This window comes from Anopheles maculipalpis, chromosome 3RL (assembly GCF_943734695.1).
Source record: "Anopheles maculipalpis chromosome 3RL, idAnoMacuDA_375_x, whole genome shotgun sequence".
In the NCBI taxonomy this organism is placed as follows: Eukaryota; Metazoa; Arthropoda; class Insecta; order Diptera; family Culicidae; genus Anopheles; species Anopheles maculipalpis.
Window position 1 is genome coordinate 7,578,667 of NC_064872.1, and position 18,802 is coordinate 7,597,468.

Sequence of the window (18,802 nt, forward strand, 5' to 3'; positions counted from 1 at the left end):
AAGATGCAGTTTTCGTTAAATAATAAATTAGGTAAGTTGTGATCTTCATTAAATTGTTTACTAATGTTAAGAAAAGCCCCTCCTCCATACGTACTCCGGTTGCGCACACAATGAGTACAATCAAACAGCATCGGGAAAAGCTTACAGCTTCTCGCTTCAAGATCAAGTGCGCTTGCACTCCTGCCTGCCACATTCTTCTCGCACACCGATGAGCCCAACGGAAGAGTTCAACGTGTTTTGTTCCGTTTGCTTTCACGCAGCAGCAGCCTCACCAACACACACACACACACAAAACCAACACACAACAAACCACCCAACCCTCCCTTTGGTAGAAGATCGAGAAATTCTTGCCCAGCGGATCTCAAACTCTAATGGTCGCGGATCCAATCCCTCCGGAGGAGAGGTTCCGGGGTGCGGGACGTGTTCAATCAGGAGGCGGTTTCGTGGTCTTCAAGCACGCTTGGCTCGGAAAGAACCGGCCTTTTCGATGGATCCGATCGAAGTGTTTGTTTGGGTTGCGAGTGTGTTGGTAAATGCCTGACCAAGACCGTTTTTCAGTTCATTTTCGTATTTTCCTTCACCGTGGACACGCACTCTTCTCCGGGGCACAAGGGCAGCTTCCACACGGGGCAGCGCACTTGCTTGCTTTGCCTTCTATAAACGTTGAAACACCGCAGCCAGGCGTAACTTGCTCTCTTTCACCCTATCCGTGGTTCCGTGGACAGCAGTTGGGGGGAAGCTGTGGGGTAGGAGAAAGAAAAGGTCGTAAGAAGACAAAAAAAAATGGGAAGAATCTCCACCCGAGCGGCTCTTAGAACCATCGGACGGGCTTTCGCTCGTGTGTCTGCGTGTACATGCGCGCGCCAAAAAAGAAATAAAAGAACAGACCATCATGCGCCCCCCTTTCAGCTAGCATCACCCCCCAGAAAGCCACCCCAAAAAGACTCACTCACAGCAGCAGGCGCAGAACGCAAGCGAAGAACGATCGAAGGAAAAATGGAATGATCGTACATTCAGACACGCGAATCGTTCGGACTACACAGACACAAAGCACCGGCAACCTCCAGTGATTGGTAATGGTGGTAGTGAACGCGTTCGATCGCTGATGATCACCAGAAACAGAAGGGAGGGTGGAATTCGAAGGGTGGTCTCTGTGGTGATCGCGAAAGGCTCTGCCAGCGCAGCTCGATCGATGCTCTCGATGGCTTAGGAATTCGCGTTGATTCTTTGGCTCACCGAGGCTCTGTTTGTCGTTTGACGAACCTCAGGTTCTCGGTTCGACATTTTTTGATTGAACCAAAATGACGTGTGCTGTTATTTATAAAGCTTAGTCCGAAAGGCTTACGTTTGGAATTTCGTAGTCCTTCGGTGCATTAAATTTCAATTTCAAGAACTCGTTGAACCCTGGATCCTGTTGTACTTCACTTCACACCAACTTCAAAAAATACGGATCGATTGAACACACAAGTACTGTCATCTCATCCCTTGGACAGGGCTCTAATTTTACACCAATCATCCTAGAGCCTCCCGGAGACACAGGGGACGTAGAGCAAACTCAAAAAAAAAAAAAAAAGGAAATGCAAATACAACCAATTGACCATCTCAAATAACTTCAAAACCTAGACCCTTTACACTTATTCTTCCTGCATTCGTGGTGCAGGCACGCCGAACCATCGCCGGTGTGGTGCTTTATTGTTTGAGCTCTCGGTTTTTGTGTTTGCTTCAGCAGTGGATGTGTGTTTGCACCCAGCGTATTGGGTGAAAAATATCATTCCACTTCATAAATATTCATCATCGATCATCATGTGAAACGGAAAGTGAGAACTTTTTCGACTGCTGGAAGGCAAGGCAAGGTTTACTTTTACGCCGGGTTCGTCGCTTATGCAGGCGGTTCAATCTTTGCTCTTACTTGCGGAAGGTTGACAGCTTTAAAGCACACAGGTAACCGGGGCTAGGTTTTTGGGTAATTGTCCAGGGACGGGTACAGATGTCTGAAGGTGTGCAAACACTTTACAGCACCTGTAGGTGATGGTTTTGTGTAAATTTTGGCGAAAGTTTTAGATAAAAATGTTCCTTGTGTGGGAAAATATGTCTTTTAGAATGTTTGAGAATGAAATACAATCGAAAAGGGTTTTTTATGATACTTTTCTAGGTTAATTTTGAGGAAATTTTACATAAATGAAGTTTTTCAATTACATGATTTTCTATTTGAACCTTCCTTGCTGTGTTTTTATGAGAGCAATAAAAGCGTCAAAAGTTTAAAAATATTCCATGCGTACTCACGTTCTAATTCTCTTTTCTGCTTTAGAATAAATTATCTTTTTTTCGCATGTGAGCATTCTCATTTCATCACTTGTTCGGTTTTATTTTTGCTTGAAAAGAAGTCATACGTATCAAACTGTGGTACCATAACAAGGAATTACTCTAGTCTGGCTGGTTTGTGTCTCTTTTTGCAGACGAATCCAACAGCCTAGCGTGACTAACCTTGGCCATTTATGTTTTATTTCTCTCTCTCTCTCTCTCTCTCTCTCTCGTGTGTGCTCGCCATTGCGGAAAATACGACATTTTCACGGTTATTCAAATGTATGGTGGAATGGAACTAGAGTAGTGCAAAAGATTCGTATCAGATACGTCCACAGCGGAAGGAATGAAGGTTGAGCGCGGGAAGTACCATCCGTTTTGCAGAAAGGATGTTTAAAGCAAGTTGTGCATTAAAAACTGATGTGCCAGTTTTGTGTGATACTTCATCATCGACTTGGTGAATAAAAGATTCAAATGCAATTAATCGGTGCATCAGCACCTTGATAAGATAAAGCTCAAGATGCGGATGGATTTTTTGCTATTAATATGCATGAAGATCTGTTAAACGGCTTGTTGTTATGAGTAATCGTTAACAGATTTTAAGCTGCATCAATTGAAAGCAAAATTATTTCTATCAACATTGCACAAACAGCCTTGGAACATCTTGGTTTGTGTTTGAAAGATTCACCCAAATTTTAATAAAGTTTGTGTTTTTGAAGGATTTTGCAATGAAAATTTCCTTCTGCTTCAACAATTCGTTATAAAAGAAATGAAGATAATTGTATAAAATATATAAAAACTACAATTACAACTGGATTATTGGTCAATTAATTTGTCCCCGTCAATTTTTTTAAGTTTTACCTGCATTTTATTGAACATCATGTGGGTGTTGAACCAGGAACACAGTGATGAACAAAATATTAAGATAATTCTAGTTGAAAAAATATTGCTTTTCGAAACTTATGAGAAATGCAACCATACAAGAATTTAAGAAAATAGCTATTTTTTAATTTCTATAAATAATTTGTTTTCATTTAGAAATTATTGAATAATAAAGACCGCGTTGAACCATCCTTATGTTTGACAAGTTAGTAAAAAAAGCCCAATACAATAAAAAAGTTTTTTTTTTAATTTTTAATCTGATGTAGGGCCTTCCTTCTTTCAAATGGTCTCAATGTGGTTAACCAAAGTCAGTTTTCTGATTCATGTAATGATGTCCTTATTTTTGCAATATATTCAACTACATTTAAACAAATCAATTTGTTGAGTATCACCAGCATGATCTTATTTTTACACCTTAACAACATGAGATGCTCCAGTTAGTTTGTCTTACTGTAAGTGTTGTTTATAAAAGAACAAAATATTCGTTTTGTAATTCTTAAATTCTTTCTCGAACATCATTTTTTTTGTTATGTTAAGCTCTGTGAAAAGTAGCAAAAATCCCCTTCAATAAAGCTTCCTTCTCTGAAACGTTAAGAAGGAAGCAAGTTTTTATGGGCTACACATTTTGTGACAGTTTGCTGCTCCATTACAGCCTTCTTCTGTTGCTCCATCGTATCGTGCGAGCATTTCAGTACGGCAGCAAATCATTCTTCCGCGCGGAACAACCCTACCCGGTGGCAGGTGTTAAAGGAATGGCCATAATAACAATAACAGCGCCGAAGCATCTGCAGCGTTCTAAGCCAACGATTAGAAGCACGAAGGAAGCAAAAAGGGGAAGCTCTTTCCGGTTTCGAAAAATACCTCTTGTACGCGTATGTGTTTGGCGTGGCGAATGATGGAGCTTTAGCGATAATTCACTCCACCGAGCAGAAGATATCATCATCGTACGCTCTAGCTGGCTGACCGCGTCTGTGAGACCTTCACGGTTAGATTATCCGCTGAAGCAGAAGTTTGCTGTTTCGTTTCGCGAGCACAATTAATTCTAAACCTTCCTTCTCGCTGGCGCTGCTCGAGACAGGAGTTCGAGAAGTGAAATTGCTCACACACAGAAGACAAAAAAGCCTAGGCACATTCCTTTGCTTGGTTTTTTTTTTTGTTCGCTTTCTAAGGTTCTGACCAGGTGGAAAACCAAACCAGAAAGTGAGATGTGGTGGCGATCGCCGAGTTGGAAAGTAGTAGTAGTAGTTGTAGCAGTAGGAGCTGTTGCAGCAATAAAAACAGAGGGAGACTGCTGTTACTAAGCTCGTTATCTTGCGAATAGATTGATGATTTATTTTCCACCCTGTTTCGCGGTTGGTGAGATGGCAATTCATCATCATCATCAGCAGCAGCAGTTTCGTTGTTTTGTAGACCGTCGACGTGAGACGAGACTGTGCCTAGCGGTCCTCCTAGGCTTAAGATTGTCGTCATTGGCATGGGAAAAGTTGCGATTTTTTTCTACTGGTAGATGATAGCAGTTGTGGATTTAGATTCTTCTACTAAGAATTTATTTGTCTATTTAATGAATTTTTAATGTACAAAATACCTAAACCTTGTTACAACTATGTTTTATATTTTGGAAAATCAATAAATCATTTTTTTACATAATCGTTGCTTTCTTGTTTATGTTTATTCTTTATCTTTTTCGTGTTGAAATGCTTTTGCTCCGGATATAAAATTGATCTTAGTTTCGTGTTTTTCAATTAGGTTTCCATTTTTTAAATGATTTTTTTTTGGTATGGGTTTTAAGCGTAGGTTTAATTTAAATCTTCTCGTTTGAATTTTGTTAATAAGTTTATTTTTTATTTCTTTGATTTATTTATTGTCATTACTTCAAACAAGATAAAACATTTTATTTTGTTCTTTAAATTTACTTAAATTTAACTTACTCCGATTAAATTTTCGTATGCAGTTAGTTGTCCAACCCATTTTCAATAAGTTTCGTAATTATTAGGAAGCTTTGTTCTGCTTTCTGGCTTTTTATTGTAAAATGTTTAATTGTGAACCAATATTTGTTTTTCATCTGTGTTTAACATTAACATCAGGGAAAACGTTAAAAAGGAACAATAGTCGCATTTAACATGCCTTTTTTTAACAACATGTACGACCAGAAGCCCTTAAAAAATCCAAACAATTAACTGTACCAGTAATTTCAATTATTCTTTACCTCCCAAGAATCGCCTTCGATCGTCACTTTCGTAAAAGGGCGAGAAAAACCTTCGTTCCACGATTTCATTTTATGATTGAGCATTCAGCCTCATCTCTCTTAACCTCCGGACTGGCCGGCGCCAACACATTTTACTGCATCCGTCAGCAGCAGCCTCCCCAGGGTGCGTCCGTAACTCCATGTGCGTCTGTGCGTGTGTGTGTGTGGGCCTCATAAACATCCAATCCGAAGGAAGAAAACTCTAGCATTAGGCGAAATCTCGTTCCGGTCGGTCTTTGTGTCCGCTCTACCTGTCATTAAATGTGTGTTACAAAATTGTTAACCATTTTACGGAATACGGCTCCGTATTGGGCTTCCACCGAAAGCCCTCCCGGTATTACTTGCCGGGAAAAAAGTGTAGAAAAATCTGCCTTGAAAAGATCATAAAATTCTAAACACTTTCTGCAATTGTGTTTGCTCGGGAGTGAGGGCTGAGAAAATGGGAACATAAAACGAATCAGGAAAGAGATAAGACCTGCCGAATCCGAAGGATGGTTGTTTAGGAGTTGGAATTTAACAAGCGAAAGCGAAATAAACTGCATTTTTAAGGGCTGCTGGTAAACGATCTCGTACCATCGGAGCGTAGTAATTATGGACGATCTTCCAGATTTTTGTTGGGGGGGTCCACAGTTGATTTTTTATTTCCCTTCCGTACGCTTATGCGTTTTCTTACTGCTTCCGTTGTTTGTTTTCCATTGGTTGTTGTTCTAAGGGAATTCTTCATCTTCAAAAGCAAACTCTCCGGAAAAAAATAAAGACCTCGATGCAAGATATTTTAAACCATGACTTCAAGATGCTTCAATTTTTCAATTAATTCATTTTTAAAGCGGCATAAATCGAACCATAAGTGTAGGCGAGTCGAGATTAGTGCGATGGTCGGAATGAAGCATTCGAGACAGAGAAAAAGGATCCCGTACACTGCGTATGTGTGTGTGTGTGTCATGCTGCTGGTCGTTGAAATAGATATATGGGGAAATGATGGTAAGGTTCTAGTGTCGATCCTGCCGATAACCTGTTAATGTGAGAAGGACAATATTGAAACAAATCTACACGAAAGCATACGGAAGGAAAGTGAAAGATAGGTCAAGAAAGGCTCACCGTACTCATAAAAGGAAAGGACGAAAACCGGGAGGAAAGAAAGAAGGCACAAAACAATAATAAAAGGATCATTCAAAAAAACAACAACACACAAATCTTTCTCTCCTAGGTGAAAAAGATCAACGCAAACAATATGTAGCATGTGGCGAGAGGTTAAGAAGGAAAAGGAAAAGAAAATACACTGCTGGAAATGAAAACAGGGATAAGAAAGCGAGATTTGCTGTCCTTATCAACACAACACAGGTTCTATGAGGTTCGTCGCTTTTAGGAGTGGACGTCATTGAAATCTTTTGAATTTGTTGCACTTGAGAATGAGAAAGGTCTATTCTCCTTTTTCGTACAGGTAAAGTGTGCGGAGTTTTTGATTGATTTTTGATGAAGGATGGAAATCCACAAATCCCTTTCGTCAAACCTTTTCTGGTTTATCGATCCTAAAGGATGCATTTATATCAATATTCAAATATTGATTTTTAATGCTTGGGATGCGCTGGGAAATTTTTTAAAAATAATTGTTGTATTTGTTTGTGAGAATCATTTAAATTACATTGTTTTCTATCTTTGTGCTCTTTTTTGAAAAGTCTGTTCGATTATTATGTGTCCTTAAACACCGTTCTAATATATTTTCGTTTTTCTTTACATTTCAGGTCATTTTCAATCATTCATTTCACTAAACGGCTAAAGTCTTCACAAATTCGGGGCTTCTTTCTTAGGCTTTTTTTGACAAGATCTATGCAAGTTAGTATGCAAAAAGATTTCGATAAATTGAATGCAATGGATGGAGTTTTAAAAACTGAAAGCCTAGTCGAATCTATCAAAGGCATTTCGAGGCAATCGAGGCATTTAAATTATATTGTGTTCCTATCGCACCTTAAATTTTTCTTATACAAACAAAGAAACTAAACACAAAATTCTTTGAAATAGTAATTATCAAACCTTTGCATAATTTAGGCAGTTGAACCGATCGATTGCTGCAGGCTGCGGTTTATGGGCTTCCCAAAAACTCCCGAATCCGAGGTAGCGTAGCACAGTAATAAAAAGTTTAATAGAGCACCCAGATGGGTGGTATCAATTTCCATAAAGTGGCCGACGAATGGGTGTTTTGTTTTTTCACGCGCGCATGTGTGTGTGTGTACCTTTTTCAATAATTTTTCTCTATTGCTATTATCATATGTTCCATTTGGCAGTTGTGTCTGTTTGTGATGCTGTTTTTTTTCCTTTACGTTTCGTGGCAGCTGGTTTTGCTTTTGGTCAGGTGCGGTCTAATGGACACCACCACCACCACAGACGGTGTAATGGAGATGCTCCCGTCGGCGGCGACGTTGGTGGAGTACGATACGATTTTCCCCTCATTACTCACTCACGGCTCATCGCAATTATTATTGAATCCACCACACCCGGGCCGATGGTCTCGTGGTAATGCTTAAAAGCTTTTTTTTTTGTGGGTGCAACTCCATCCCAAATATTCGCCTCAACCGGAATCGGGCGGTCCGGTCAAAGGCCGGACGGAATTGTGGAGAAGAAACTCTGGCGGCCAGTCCCCGGATATCATGGTGCCTGCAAGCTCACCGATTACCGAACTAATTTTCCACCGATCGAGAAGTTGTTGGCTGGTGCTTTTTTTTTGTTGCTATCGCCAGCAAAATTGTGTACCTATTTGGTGCACCCAGTTTTTACGAACACATTTCGACGAGGAGCGGTACAAATAGGCGGTTGATTTGGAAAGTGCTCTCGATATCGGATATTGATATACGTGTGCAAGCTTCCGGGTAGTGTTCGTGGTTGTGTTAATGAGAAGGAAGGTTTTCTAATGTACAATCGAAATTTGACAGTTTCCTTGCAATGGTTCCAAAAAAAAACGCAGGTGAAAATTGTTTGCCTTATGCCCTGTATTACACATAATCTCATTTAAAAGGTTTTAATGTGCATTAAATGACTGTATGATCGATGAAATGGAGATTGTTCCAACAGTCGATAGTTCTGAGACGATCGCTGTCACTGTCAAAACAGAGCGTCATTTTGTCTTGATCGTGTACTCATTTGGCTATTCACTCATTTCTAGTTACACTAAGAATTGAAGGAGTTTTGCCTACAACCTGATATGTTTGCCATGCCCGTCTTAAAATTGTGTGTTAGTATTTTTTCAGCTCTTTCTGAACCTTGCCATGCAGTCGCTACCCCAGCTGGATGCAGAGGGTAAGGTCCCTTGATAAAGATGGTGTAAAAAAACTAATATTGGTCCTTGCTGAGCTCAGTTGAGGGTCTCCCGCCGATCGAAAATCCGTCCACTATATAGCAAATATGCTTTCAATAAGCGCTGTCAACAGCTCATTTTGAGTCATCTCATGGACGGCTTTGCTTAGACAACTGCTGTGATTCCTAGATTCCTGTTTTGGCCATATCCTGCAGAAATATTCCCAACCATTGACGGTCAAACCCCATAGTCTACCATGCCGTAACATGCCTCCTCCATCCGTGTGGAGTCCACACTATGGACGGCATTAAAAGACTGTACGTGGTTGGTCGTCCGTCATTCTCATGAACTGACCACAACGCCCATCAGAGCCAGGCGAACCTAATTCGCTGCTGTAAGAACTCCTCCATTGTCTTTCCACATACATGGGGCTAGAAATCTTTCTGAACATATTTTCCTCCCAAAGGCGTCTAAATGGGTTTCATCAGTTTTAGACAAAGCTCATGTCTCATAAGCGTAAGTAAGTACTGGCCGGTTGGCGGTATGGACTCTTGAATGTTCTTCAAATCTATTGGATGGCCGGATTCTATCCTTTACATATTTTTTTACTTTACTCTAGAATTGAGAAGATCCTATCAGAGTTTTCTCTTATAGGTTATCATCGATCCTCAGAACTAGTAGCACTTTTTTGAATATTTTTGTTCCCCACGGATAAAATTCGAAGTACGATCATATCTTCAATTGAAGCTCCTCGACAGCGGATGCAGGTATAAAATGGTCCGCGTTTCATTAGCTTTAAACAGCATCGCCATAAACGCTTAAATGTTATCGAATTAAATGGAGATCGTTCCAAAAATGCTACTCAGTTATTAAATAAATGAGTATACTTATTCTATGATATAATCTTATAGCGACATTGTCAGGATGCGCCCGGTGAAAATAAATAAATAAGTTATGCCTTTTTTCTCAACTAGTGGATTAAACCAAATTTCTCATCCGTCTCCTTTATTACCTACCTTACCCTTACTATACAAAGCTTGTTGTTATGCCATGAATGTGTGTGAATCTACTACTACCACTGCTCTTAATACAGGTGTGAAAGGTCATTGATAGCGTTGAATGAGTTTCTCCTCGCTGTGGGTGTATGCTGTTACTACAAGAACATGCGCATGTTCCGACGCGGGCTTAGATGAGCATTGTCATCTTTGCCGTGCCCTTATCTCAACATCCCCTTTCCTTCCTGGGCATGTCACACCCTCTGCCTGTAAGTTTTCTAATCTTGCTTTTTCTTTCATTATTTTCAGCTGAAGCAGACGACATCAAACGCGCCACCATAACGCCTATTGTGACTTTAGTAGGAAAACAAAAACGGACGGGTTTTGTAAGCGTGTGTTGTTTTGCTGCTTTTGTGATGCTGCACAATTTTTCCGACTGAATTTTCCCGACCCGCAAACAGTGTGTGCGTAGGAAGAGAGTGAGAAAACATAGAGAAATAAGTTTAAAGAAAAAAAAGGAGTGTTTCGGGGGTGGTTGAGATGGGAGTTAAGGTGTGGTGAGCGAAGGAGTTGGTGTTGTGATTTTTTTTTTTGGGAAAATTGCATAGTAAAACGAGCCACACAACAAATGCAACACAGCGGTGAAAACAACAGCAACAAAAGGCCAGACCAGGCAGGTCAAAAGTGAAACACGGTGAATGATGATGATCGTGATGATGATGAGCAGGTGAAGAAGATGATGATCGGTGTTGATGATGAAGCATAAGAAAGAGGCTGCCAGCCTAGAGGGGGAGGCCTTTCAAAGTAGTGTGTTTGAGTAGATGTCCGAGGTCGAGTGTGGTGATTGTGTGTGCGCGCGCGTGTGTGTGTGTGGCTTTTGGGGGCGGGAAATTTGGTGGAAAAGCTACACGTGCTTAATACCTTCTTTTTCTCTTCTGTCTCTCGTAAAGGAAAACTGTGTATGTTTCTCTGTGTTTTGTGTGTCCGCGTCGCTGATGGTGTCGAACGGAAAACGCATCCGCGCGTGTGTTGTGTAGTAGTGTGTAGGTGGGTTAGCTCTGCAGTGTAGGTGCAGAGCATCGATGGTGCCTTTTTCAAGCTTCTCTTGCTGATTTTTCTTTGAGGCCGATGCCAACAACCAAACACACGCATTTCAGTGTCGTTCCGTACATTCGCATGAGTGAGTGAGTGTGGTCGCGTCGGGTCGGTTGTGGGTGCATGTGCGTTTGTGTTGTGAGTGCGGTGTGCGGATGTCTATTGGCGACAGCACAATGGAATTGGCGACGACCACGACGGCACGATACGCCAATGGAGGTGGCGGTGGTGGTGGTGGTGGACCACCACCCCCACCATCATCCTCCACCATGGCTGGTGGGCCGTCCGGAGAGAGTTCGAGCCTTCCGACAGGCAACACGACGATCACGACGCCAGCACCATCCAACACTGGCAACAACGCCAGCAGCACTGGTAACGGCACCGGTAACAATAGTGCGAACAATCTGAAACGAAGCAGTATGCGGCTTATCGCGAATGCGGCGCCATCCGCATCGACCCCTGCATCGTCCGTGGCACCTGCTGCAGTGCCGGCAGCAGCAACTTCAGCCTCAACCACGACGGCGGCAGCGGCAACAGCAACCGCGGTCATCGACACCGTCGCCTCAACCGTGGCCTATCACCGACGGCCCTCCACGTATCCGGATGCTGCAGCGCTACAGGTAAGTTGAACTTTTCACCGATAACACTGTTTACATTTACAAGAAAGAGAGAGAGAGAGAGAAAGAGCGAAATTTGGGGTTGTTAAAAATGATCATGAAAAGAAGCGAGCGCACGCGCTTCTTAATCCACTTCCGGTTCCGGTCGTGCTTTTCGGTGCGTGCGCACTCACGCTTGCATCCTTTCCTGTTGGAAGGTTTCTGTCTCGTGCTGGAATTCATTGGCCAACCAACAAATGTAACATATCCGATCGGTGGTGTTCGATAACGATTTGTCTAGTCAATACGTCACGTTGAATAATACGCCGTGCCGTGTCACCGGATGTGTTCGGACAGTGATGAAGTGTTAAGAAGATTCGGTTAAGGTTAGCGAGCTAATTTTAATCGGTGCCTTTTAGCGTAGATCCTTTTTTGGAACGGCTTTGGTTATGGTTTTTAATCACAGTTGGACATTTCCGTTTTGTGATCGAAATGAGTGTCCTTGAGAAGTAGATACAGGGTTTTAAGGTTTTTTTTTCGTGGAAGAAAAACATAAATTTAAGCTATTGATCAAGCCATAAGGAGTGATAAATGGCTATTGAATAAATAAGTAAGAAAGCTACCAGTTGTAGAACCACTTTTATTACTGTAATATTTAATAACAATGTTAATAAAAGAAGATTTGCAGAAAACACTAAAAAATAAAATAAAATTATTACGAACAAATACAAACAATAAACAAACAAACAAACAATAAAACAAATCAAAGAAACAAATAATAACACTTATAAACGAAACATAATATAACAAGTTTCGATAAATAAAATTGAAAATAAATAAGACAAAAACTTAAGAAGGAAAAAAACCTTAACACTATTTTATGAAGTACACATCACATCATCGTATCTGTTGAAGGATTGACAAATAATCTCGATCTGATTCGTTCGATCGCTCATAGGCACTGCATTCTTTCATTACCAATCTTTTTCAACCTTGAACCGCACATACAGCATATTCGCCCCACCACAAACATTCTTTTAGTTAGGGTACACTAGCACTTAGATACACATCAACCGGATAGGCGTTTTGCTTCCTGTCGGCCACTATTCAGCCTCTCAGTCTAGAATCCACTGCACCAAGCAGGCAAACCCTTTTAACCAAACGTTTGCAAGGTGTAAATTTAGCCCCAGCCAATCTTATCCCCGATCGGGTTGGTTCGAATCGGTGGAAGGATCGCGCGTGCTATTTTAGGATAGTGCGGCACACTTGAGCTGAGTGCTGGGATGTTCGGGGCGATAGAGATAGCCATCTAGCCGCGGTACATTGAAAGAACATTTGCAAAATGGACGATCGATAGCGATAGCGGGAGTTGGTTTGAGGTGTTGAGGTTCACGGATCAGGATAGAATGGCTTGCGGAACTATTTTGTGGGTAAAATGTAACTAGTTGTGCGAGATAAGTGTACCACACTATCTGTGAAGCGTTCAGCTTCGAGTGCCGTATAGATGTCACGCAAAACTTTCAACCGTCGGGTTTGAGGATGGTCTCCCGAGGATGGGAGAACTCTCTACTGCCATTCAACCGGAACCGGTTCGATAATCCCGGAAGGATTTCGTAGGCGTGTGTGCGATGACCTGCTGCGCCAGCATATTCATGAAGTTAAGCTAAATGCTAGCAGTGAGCTTCTTGCGCGCAAGACGGCCACAAAAGGATGTTTGACCTAATCGAGCCACCTAGCAGCAGCTTATTGAGCTGAAAGTTGGGGGGGGAGGGGGGGGAAACCATCACCGATAACCAGAGTTGGTGATGGCGCAATATAACGGGATACGTCTTTTATTCGTGTCCCCTTGTCGAACCGCGCAAACCTTTCCAATTCGTTGTCGTGTAATCTTCTGAAAGCACTTAAACAATCGGTTTAGCAGCTACTTGCAGCTTACACGGTGCGCCTGGGAACTGTAGGCCCTTGTTGGGACCACTGCTAATCACGAGAAAGGTGTTGACGGGCTGTGGACGGTGTGTACTGGTGTGGAGAGCTTTTCACTCGCTTGGTGTTGAAGTCGTGGTGATTTATGGAGGTGATGAAAAGAAGGTCCATTAGTGGACAGTTACTACTATCTAAGCGGATGTCATTCATGGCTGAGCATGTAGGCATACTTGCAAGTAATACGTGAGACTCGAAACCGAACTTTGGTGGAATTCCTGTCACAAGTCCAACCGATTCTTACTTCATGCGGGCTTGTTTTGTTGTAATAAAATATTCCACCATCTTATCCAACAGCGATCTTCCGAGCCTGGAAGATATTGATGTGTTGTTGATTTATTTTCGTATCGAGAAAGATGACAAGATACCACCGGGACTGAAAGAGAGTGAGACACACACACGCACACACACCAGAAAACATACCAAACGTAACCGATATCGATAAATCAATTCGAAGGCAAACCAGATACGAAGATCATTGAACGGTTTGGACTCGTTTCGAGCGTACATTCTTCATGACCAAGGGAAAAACAAGCTTGTCGATGTCGGAGTCTTCGTCGGCGTCGTCGTGTGCAGTATGCAGATTAGTGTCACGCAGCAGTATGAGCTTCGGTTGTCTCGTGCACCGTGATCATCGTGAAAGACAACTTGTCGGGAAGAATAGTTTCCCCGTCGTACAAAAATTCGTATCACAATCAAGATAAGAGGGACACTTGAGTGTGTCTACGCGTGCTTGCCGTATCTGGGAGTGTTGCGTTTAATCTAGCAATCAATTAGCATTAGATAGAGGCTTTGATGTGTGTTTGCTTCCCCCCGGGCCTCGGGGAAATCTAGTTGAATAAATTAGCTCAGTGTCTCAGACAGGAACCACCAGGAAACAAAAAATGGATGCCAAACAAAATGGAAGGCGACAGAGCAACTCCAAAAGGAAGAAAACAAAACAGAAGAATGAAATCTGCTTCACAACAATTCTTTCTGGAGTCTGGTCGTCATCTCCACATCCCCGTCTTGGAACCGGTTCAGCGTTGTCGCCGCCACTCAGCAAGGATCGATCGATCGGTCCAGTTTTTGGGTTTTTGGCGAATTGTTAATTTTTTTTCTCCCAACAAGAGTTGTTGCGAAATGAGGCTCCAACTAGACGATTCGATGATGATCGGTCGATAAAGGGTTTTTATGGTTCTAGAATTTGAATATTTCGCTGGAACTCATTTTGGGACGAAGTTATGATGGTTATGAGTCGATAAAAAATCAACACTAGAGGTAAAATCGGCTAGATACCTGGAGAAGCGGATCATGTTTTGTGGCTTGTTTATCGTCGTTTTGGACGTGGGATATTTCGCTTTTTTGGTGTTGGGTGGGAATAAACTGAGGCGTTTAATTTTAATTGGAAAACAGAATCCTGACAAAAAAAAAAAAATATTGGCAAAAGCAAAACCAAATCTCTTCTATGGTCAACTCCTCAGCAAAAATAATTTAAACCTCCCTTTTCTATTGTTTATTCTGATCTCAATTTAGATGCGTGTTTACCTCTTTTTGCGATCACTTGTGCAACAACCACAAATAAACCTGCTTCTCAAGGTCGTATTCGCCACATCTGCCAGCACCATGTCTTGTTCCAGGTAGCGTCGCGCACTGCTTCCACCTTTTTGTTCACTCACTTGCTTTATGTTTGCAGCGAAAGAGCATAAAAAAGAGTTCTTGCTTTACATAATAAGAACGCGACAGCAGCGAGAGTAGAATAATAAAACCAGATTGATGTGGAACAGCATCGTCATCCGGCATCATGATTGCGATCGCATCATTCTCTGGACGCGAGAACTTTAATCATGCTTCTCGTATCGTTTGTGCTCGCTCTTCTTTTGGATTGTGGTTTGCAACAATGTAGTGCGAAAATGGGAAGCCATCTTTTGGCGGGTACGGTTTATTGCCCGATCGAGGTCTTGAGAACTCCATATGATGTTTATGTTCTTGTGAGCGACTTGTTTTCGGCTTGGAAGTTTGAAATTTTGTGAAGAAAAGTAATATTTTTGTAAAAAATTTCAAAGTCAGACTATACATTCTACTGAAAGTGATCAGGAAAATTAGATCAAGTTAACAGCTTCACACACACACACACACTCATCTCTCGCCCTTGTTCCGTTTTTCGGAGGCACAAACCTTGCGGAACTGTGGGAGATGATTCCCCCGTCTTCAGCTATAAACGTTCTCTTTTTTGCAGTTTCATACCAAACCTGCCTGCCGGGCTGCTCTGCCTTGCACGTCTACCTCCTCCTTGAACTTGAAAGCAAAAACTCGCTTCTTCCCGCTCGCTGCCGCGCCAAAGCGAAAGGGGATAATAATTCGCTGCAGCCAAAGAACTCTGCCCGGTGTTGCCCGGTATTAGTTTTTTTGCGAGTAAGCGTTCGGGCGAATGGCGCGAGTCATTGAACTCCTCCGGTAAGCGTGTTCCTTCCATTCTTCTACCTTCATCCGCCTTTTCCACCTTGGAGAATCCGTACTGTTGGTATGGGTTCGTCACCGTCGTCCGGTTGAAGTCTTTTTGGGTTGTTGAAACTGTCGACATTGTAGAACAGAAAGATTCGGAAAACAGGAAGCAACAGGAAGTTCTTTGTTCAACAGAAACTCTACCAATGATGTTATAAGGACATTAGGAAGAAAATTAATCCTAATTAAAGACTTCCCCTTAAGTTGCTCGCGCTCGGTAAGGTTTCAGTAATTGCACATCTAATTCTTTACCTTACCGTTTCTCACGACTCAATCCTTTCGATTTCCAACGGCTTTCCGTTGGAAGGAAATGTGAGAAAAACTTTATTATCAAAATTACAGCCAACGAACCATTTTGCTGCCTACGACTCCTGAACGTGTGTCCCGAACGTAAGAGATTGAAGGTGTGATGGGGGAGGGAGAGGGTTGATGTTGGATGGATTCTGTCGCTTTAGTCAGTAATTTTGCTGGTTCATGGTTATCTGCTCCTAGCGTTCTAATGGAACTGTTAGAACTGCATCCTCCGGTCTGAAGCGTCTGTTCGGAAAACCTTTTTCGGAATGACTCAGCAAAACCGGCTGGCTCTCCATTTTCTCTAGCGTTTGAAGCTAGAGACGTTGTTTTTGGATTTGTGAATGTTACATTCCTGATGCCTCTTCTACTTCTTGGTACGTGATTGGTGTAGTATGATAGCCCGTTTTGCTTGACATAACCATTCTCACCACTTGTATTTCGTTGGGCCAAGAATTCTATCAACCTGATGCAAGGTTTTCAGAGTGATCTTGATGAAGTGTTCCTTTTTGATTGCGTAAAAGTTCCTTTCGATACGGCGTGTACCGCGCGTACGAATTGGAGAAGAAGGATCATGCATATGGAAGATCGAAACCAACGTGATAATGATGGCCGGAGGAAATTCTTTTCAAATCGAATCAATTCTAAACCAACGATCATGAGCTGTTTGTAGACGTGGTGTTATTTTTTGTATTAAGATGAAATGCTTCGCTGAACCACTTCTTAAGCTATGTGAACCTTATCCGATCGGGGTTTAGACAACAGGATGAATCTATTAAACTTCTCGAGCCACTCGGGGCCTTCCTTCCGGTGACACTATCTTCTTTGGTGGATCTTTCCCGCGAATCTCTTACTGTAGAAGATGGCGAAGAAGGATCAAAAACAAATCGTGGCTCTAGTATGATGACCAAACAGAACCCTGTGAAGTGAAGCTTATTGCAGTTGAGCTCCGCTGCTGTAAGGGCTCGGGGAACGGATGGATCGATCACGCTTCACTGATCACGCTGCATCGCAAAACCCACCCCCAAGGAGTTTAACATGGCAGCATGTGGCAGAAATGGTAAATGAAGTGATTAACAACAGCCAACCAAGCTTATCTGACCACGTCCGCTGGCTCAACTTCAGGCCACAGGGTAGAAGGAATATGGTCAAGAAAGGGATTTAGAATCAGATTCTAGATGTGCACGTGTAAAGCAACAGGGTGTTACAGACAATCGCACCTGTACGATCGGGTCGGCAGAAAGTGCAACGGTCTCGGGGATGAGAATATAAAGCAGGAAAGAAGAACGCTTGCCTTCTTTCGTGGGATTTTCTATTCTCGAGCGCTTTCTAGCCTTCTTATTCCTATCGATTGGCTTAAGTTAGGAGATCCAGTATTTCTTTGCATCGCTACCTTTCGTCTAAAACTACTTCTTCTAGCAGAACTAAACTGGCAAACCTGGAACACATGTCTGTTCCATCATCTTTCCTCCCATCGGAGTGTCGGTGGTTTTTACTGCCGCTGATGCTGCTGCCACCTGCCATGATCCTTTTTTTTTGCTTCCCCCCCCCCCCGCGTCCCTTTGAAGGGTTGACCTTTATCTTAATCTCATTTGCATATCGGTTTGATTTCATCTCTCTGTATGCCCCAACCCTACCATTACTAGTTCGCAGCAAACAGCGAACGTTTGGCAGTTTTTGTAAGCGTTCAGACACATACACAGTCGCTTCTCACTCACCCGGCGCAAAGACATTAGTTCCCCTTTGGCTGTTGATCTTCTCAGTCGATTAGGATAGAAAAAAGCTATTTCGGTTCGGGAACAGCTCGGGTGGTTGGGTATCGATAAAAGCCAGAGCCCAGAGGCATTCTGGAACATTGGTGTGGAATGAAGAAACTAATGAGGGATAGAAAGAACTTGAAGTTCTTCCTAGCGTTTGTGGGTTGGAGAATGAAAATCTCCAGATGCCACTCGCTTTGTATATCGATTCATCACAACACCAACCGTGTATGTGTTGAGGATTTAAAATCTGGACGAGAGCTCTCTCTCTCTCTTTCTAGGGCTTTTGGAGTCTAGATAACTGCTGGATACTTGCTTGCAAAATGTGCTCTGCTTTTGTGTTATCAGATTTAGACCATGGACATGATGTTTTTACCCCACTAGCTTTTCTTTGGTGATGGTGAGCTTGATGTGCTTGACGGAAGGGCAGGTCAGGTTTTCCTGTGAGTGATGTGCCCGTGTGTGTGTGTCTGTTACGAATGGCACGTTATGAGGGGTATTTTAGGACACACTCCCGGTGGAGGAAGGAGTATATTGGAGGTTTCGTTACGGTGAGATCTGATCAGTGATGGGATTTTTAGGCATGTTTTTTCTTTTTCTTTGAAAGTTGGGGTAACGTCCTTCCCTATCATTATGTTTGAAAGAACACCAGACCGAGGTCTAACTGTAGATCGAACTTGCTGTTGTTGTTGTCGGTGGGTGGGTATTGTTTCGGGACCCACTTTTGCTTTGTGGGGTGCTTCTTGTGTCTGCACGGGTAAGGGTGTGTCTTGTGGAGGTGTGTAGGGAGAGTCTCGCTAAGTAGTACCGTGCGCGTACCGAAGGTTAGTTGGCACAGAATTATTGGGTGGAGTTCCTGCCTCGAACATAACTTCCTTCCGTTTGCG

General features: G+C 42.5%; 2 protein-coding genes across 2 annotated transcripts in view; one reads left to right on the plus strand and one right to left on the minus strand.

Moving 5' to 3' along the window:
• LOC126565385 (dual specificity protein phosphatase 3) overlaps positions 1–18,802 on the minus strand; it is a 471,876-nt gene that overhangs the window by 431,789 nt on the left and 21,285 nt on the right. The gene's annotated exons all lie outside the window — the stretch shown is intronic.
• LOC126560363 (protein Shroom) overlaps positions 10,984–18,802 on the plus strand; it is a 301,881-nt gene continuing 294,062 nt past the window's right edge. The window contains exon 1 of the mRNA XM_050216324.1: positions 10,984–11,427. Coding sequence (XP_050072281.1) covers positions 10,984–11,427 — 444 coding nt within the window. The remainder of the gene's footprint in view (positions 11,428–18,802) is intronic.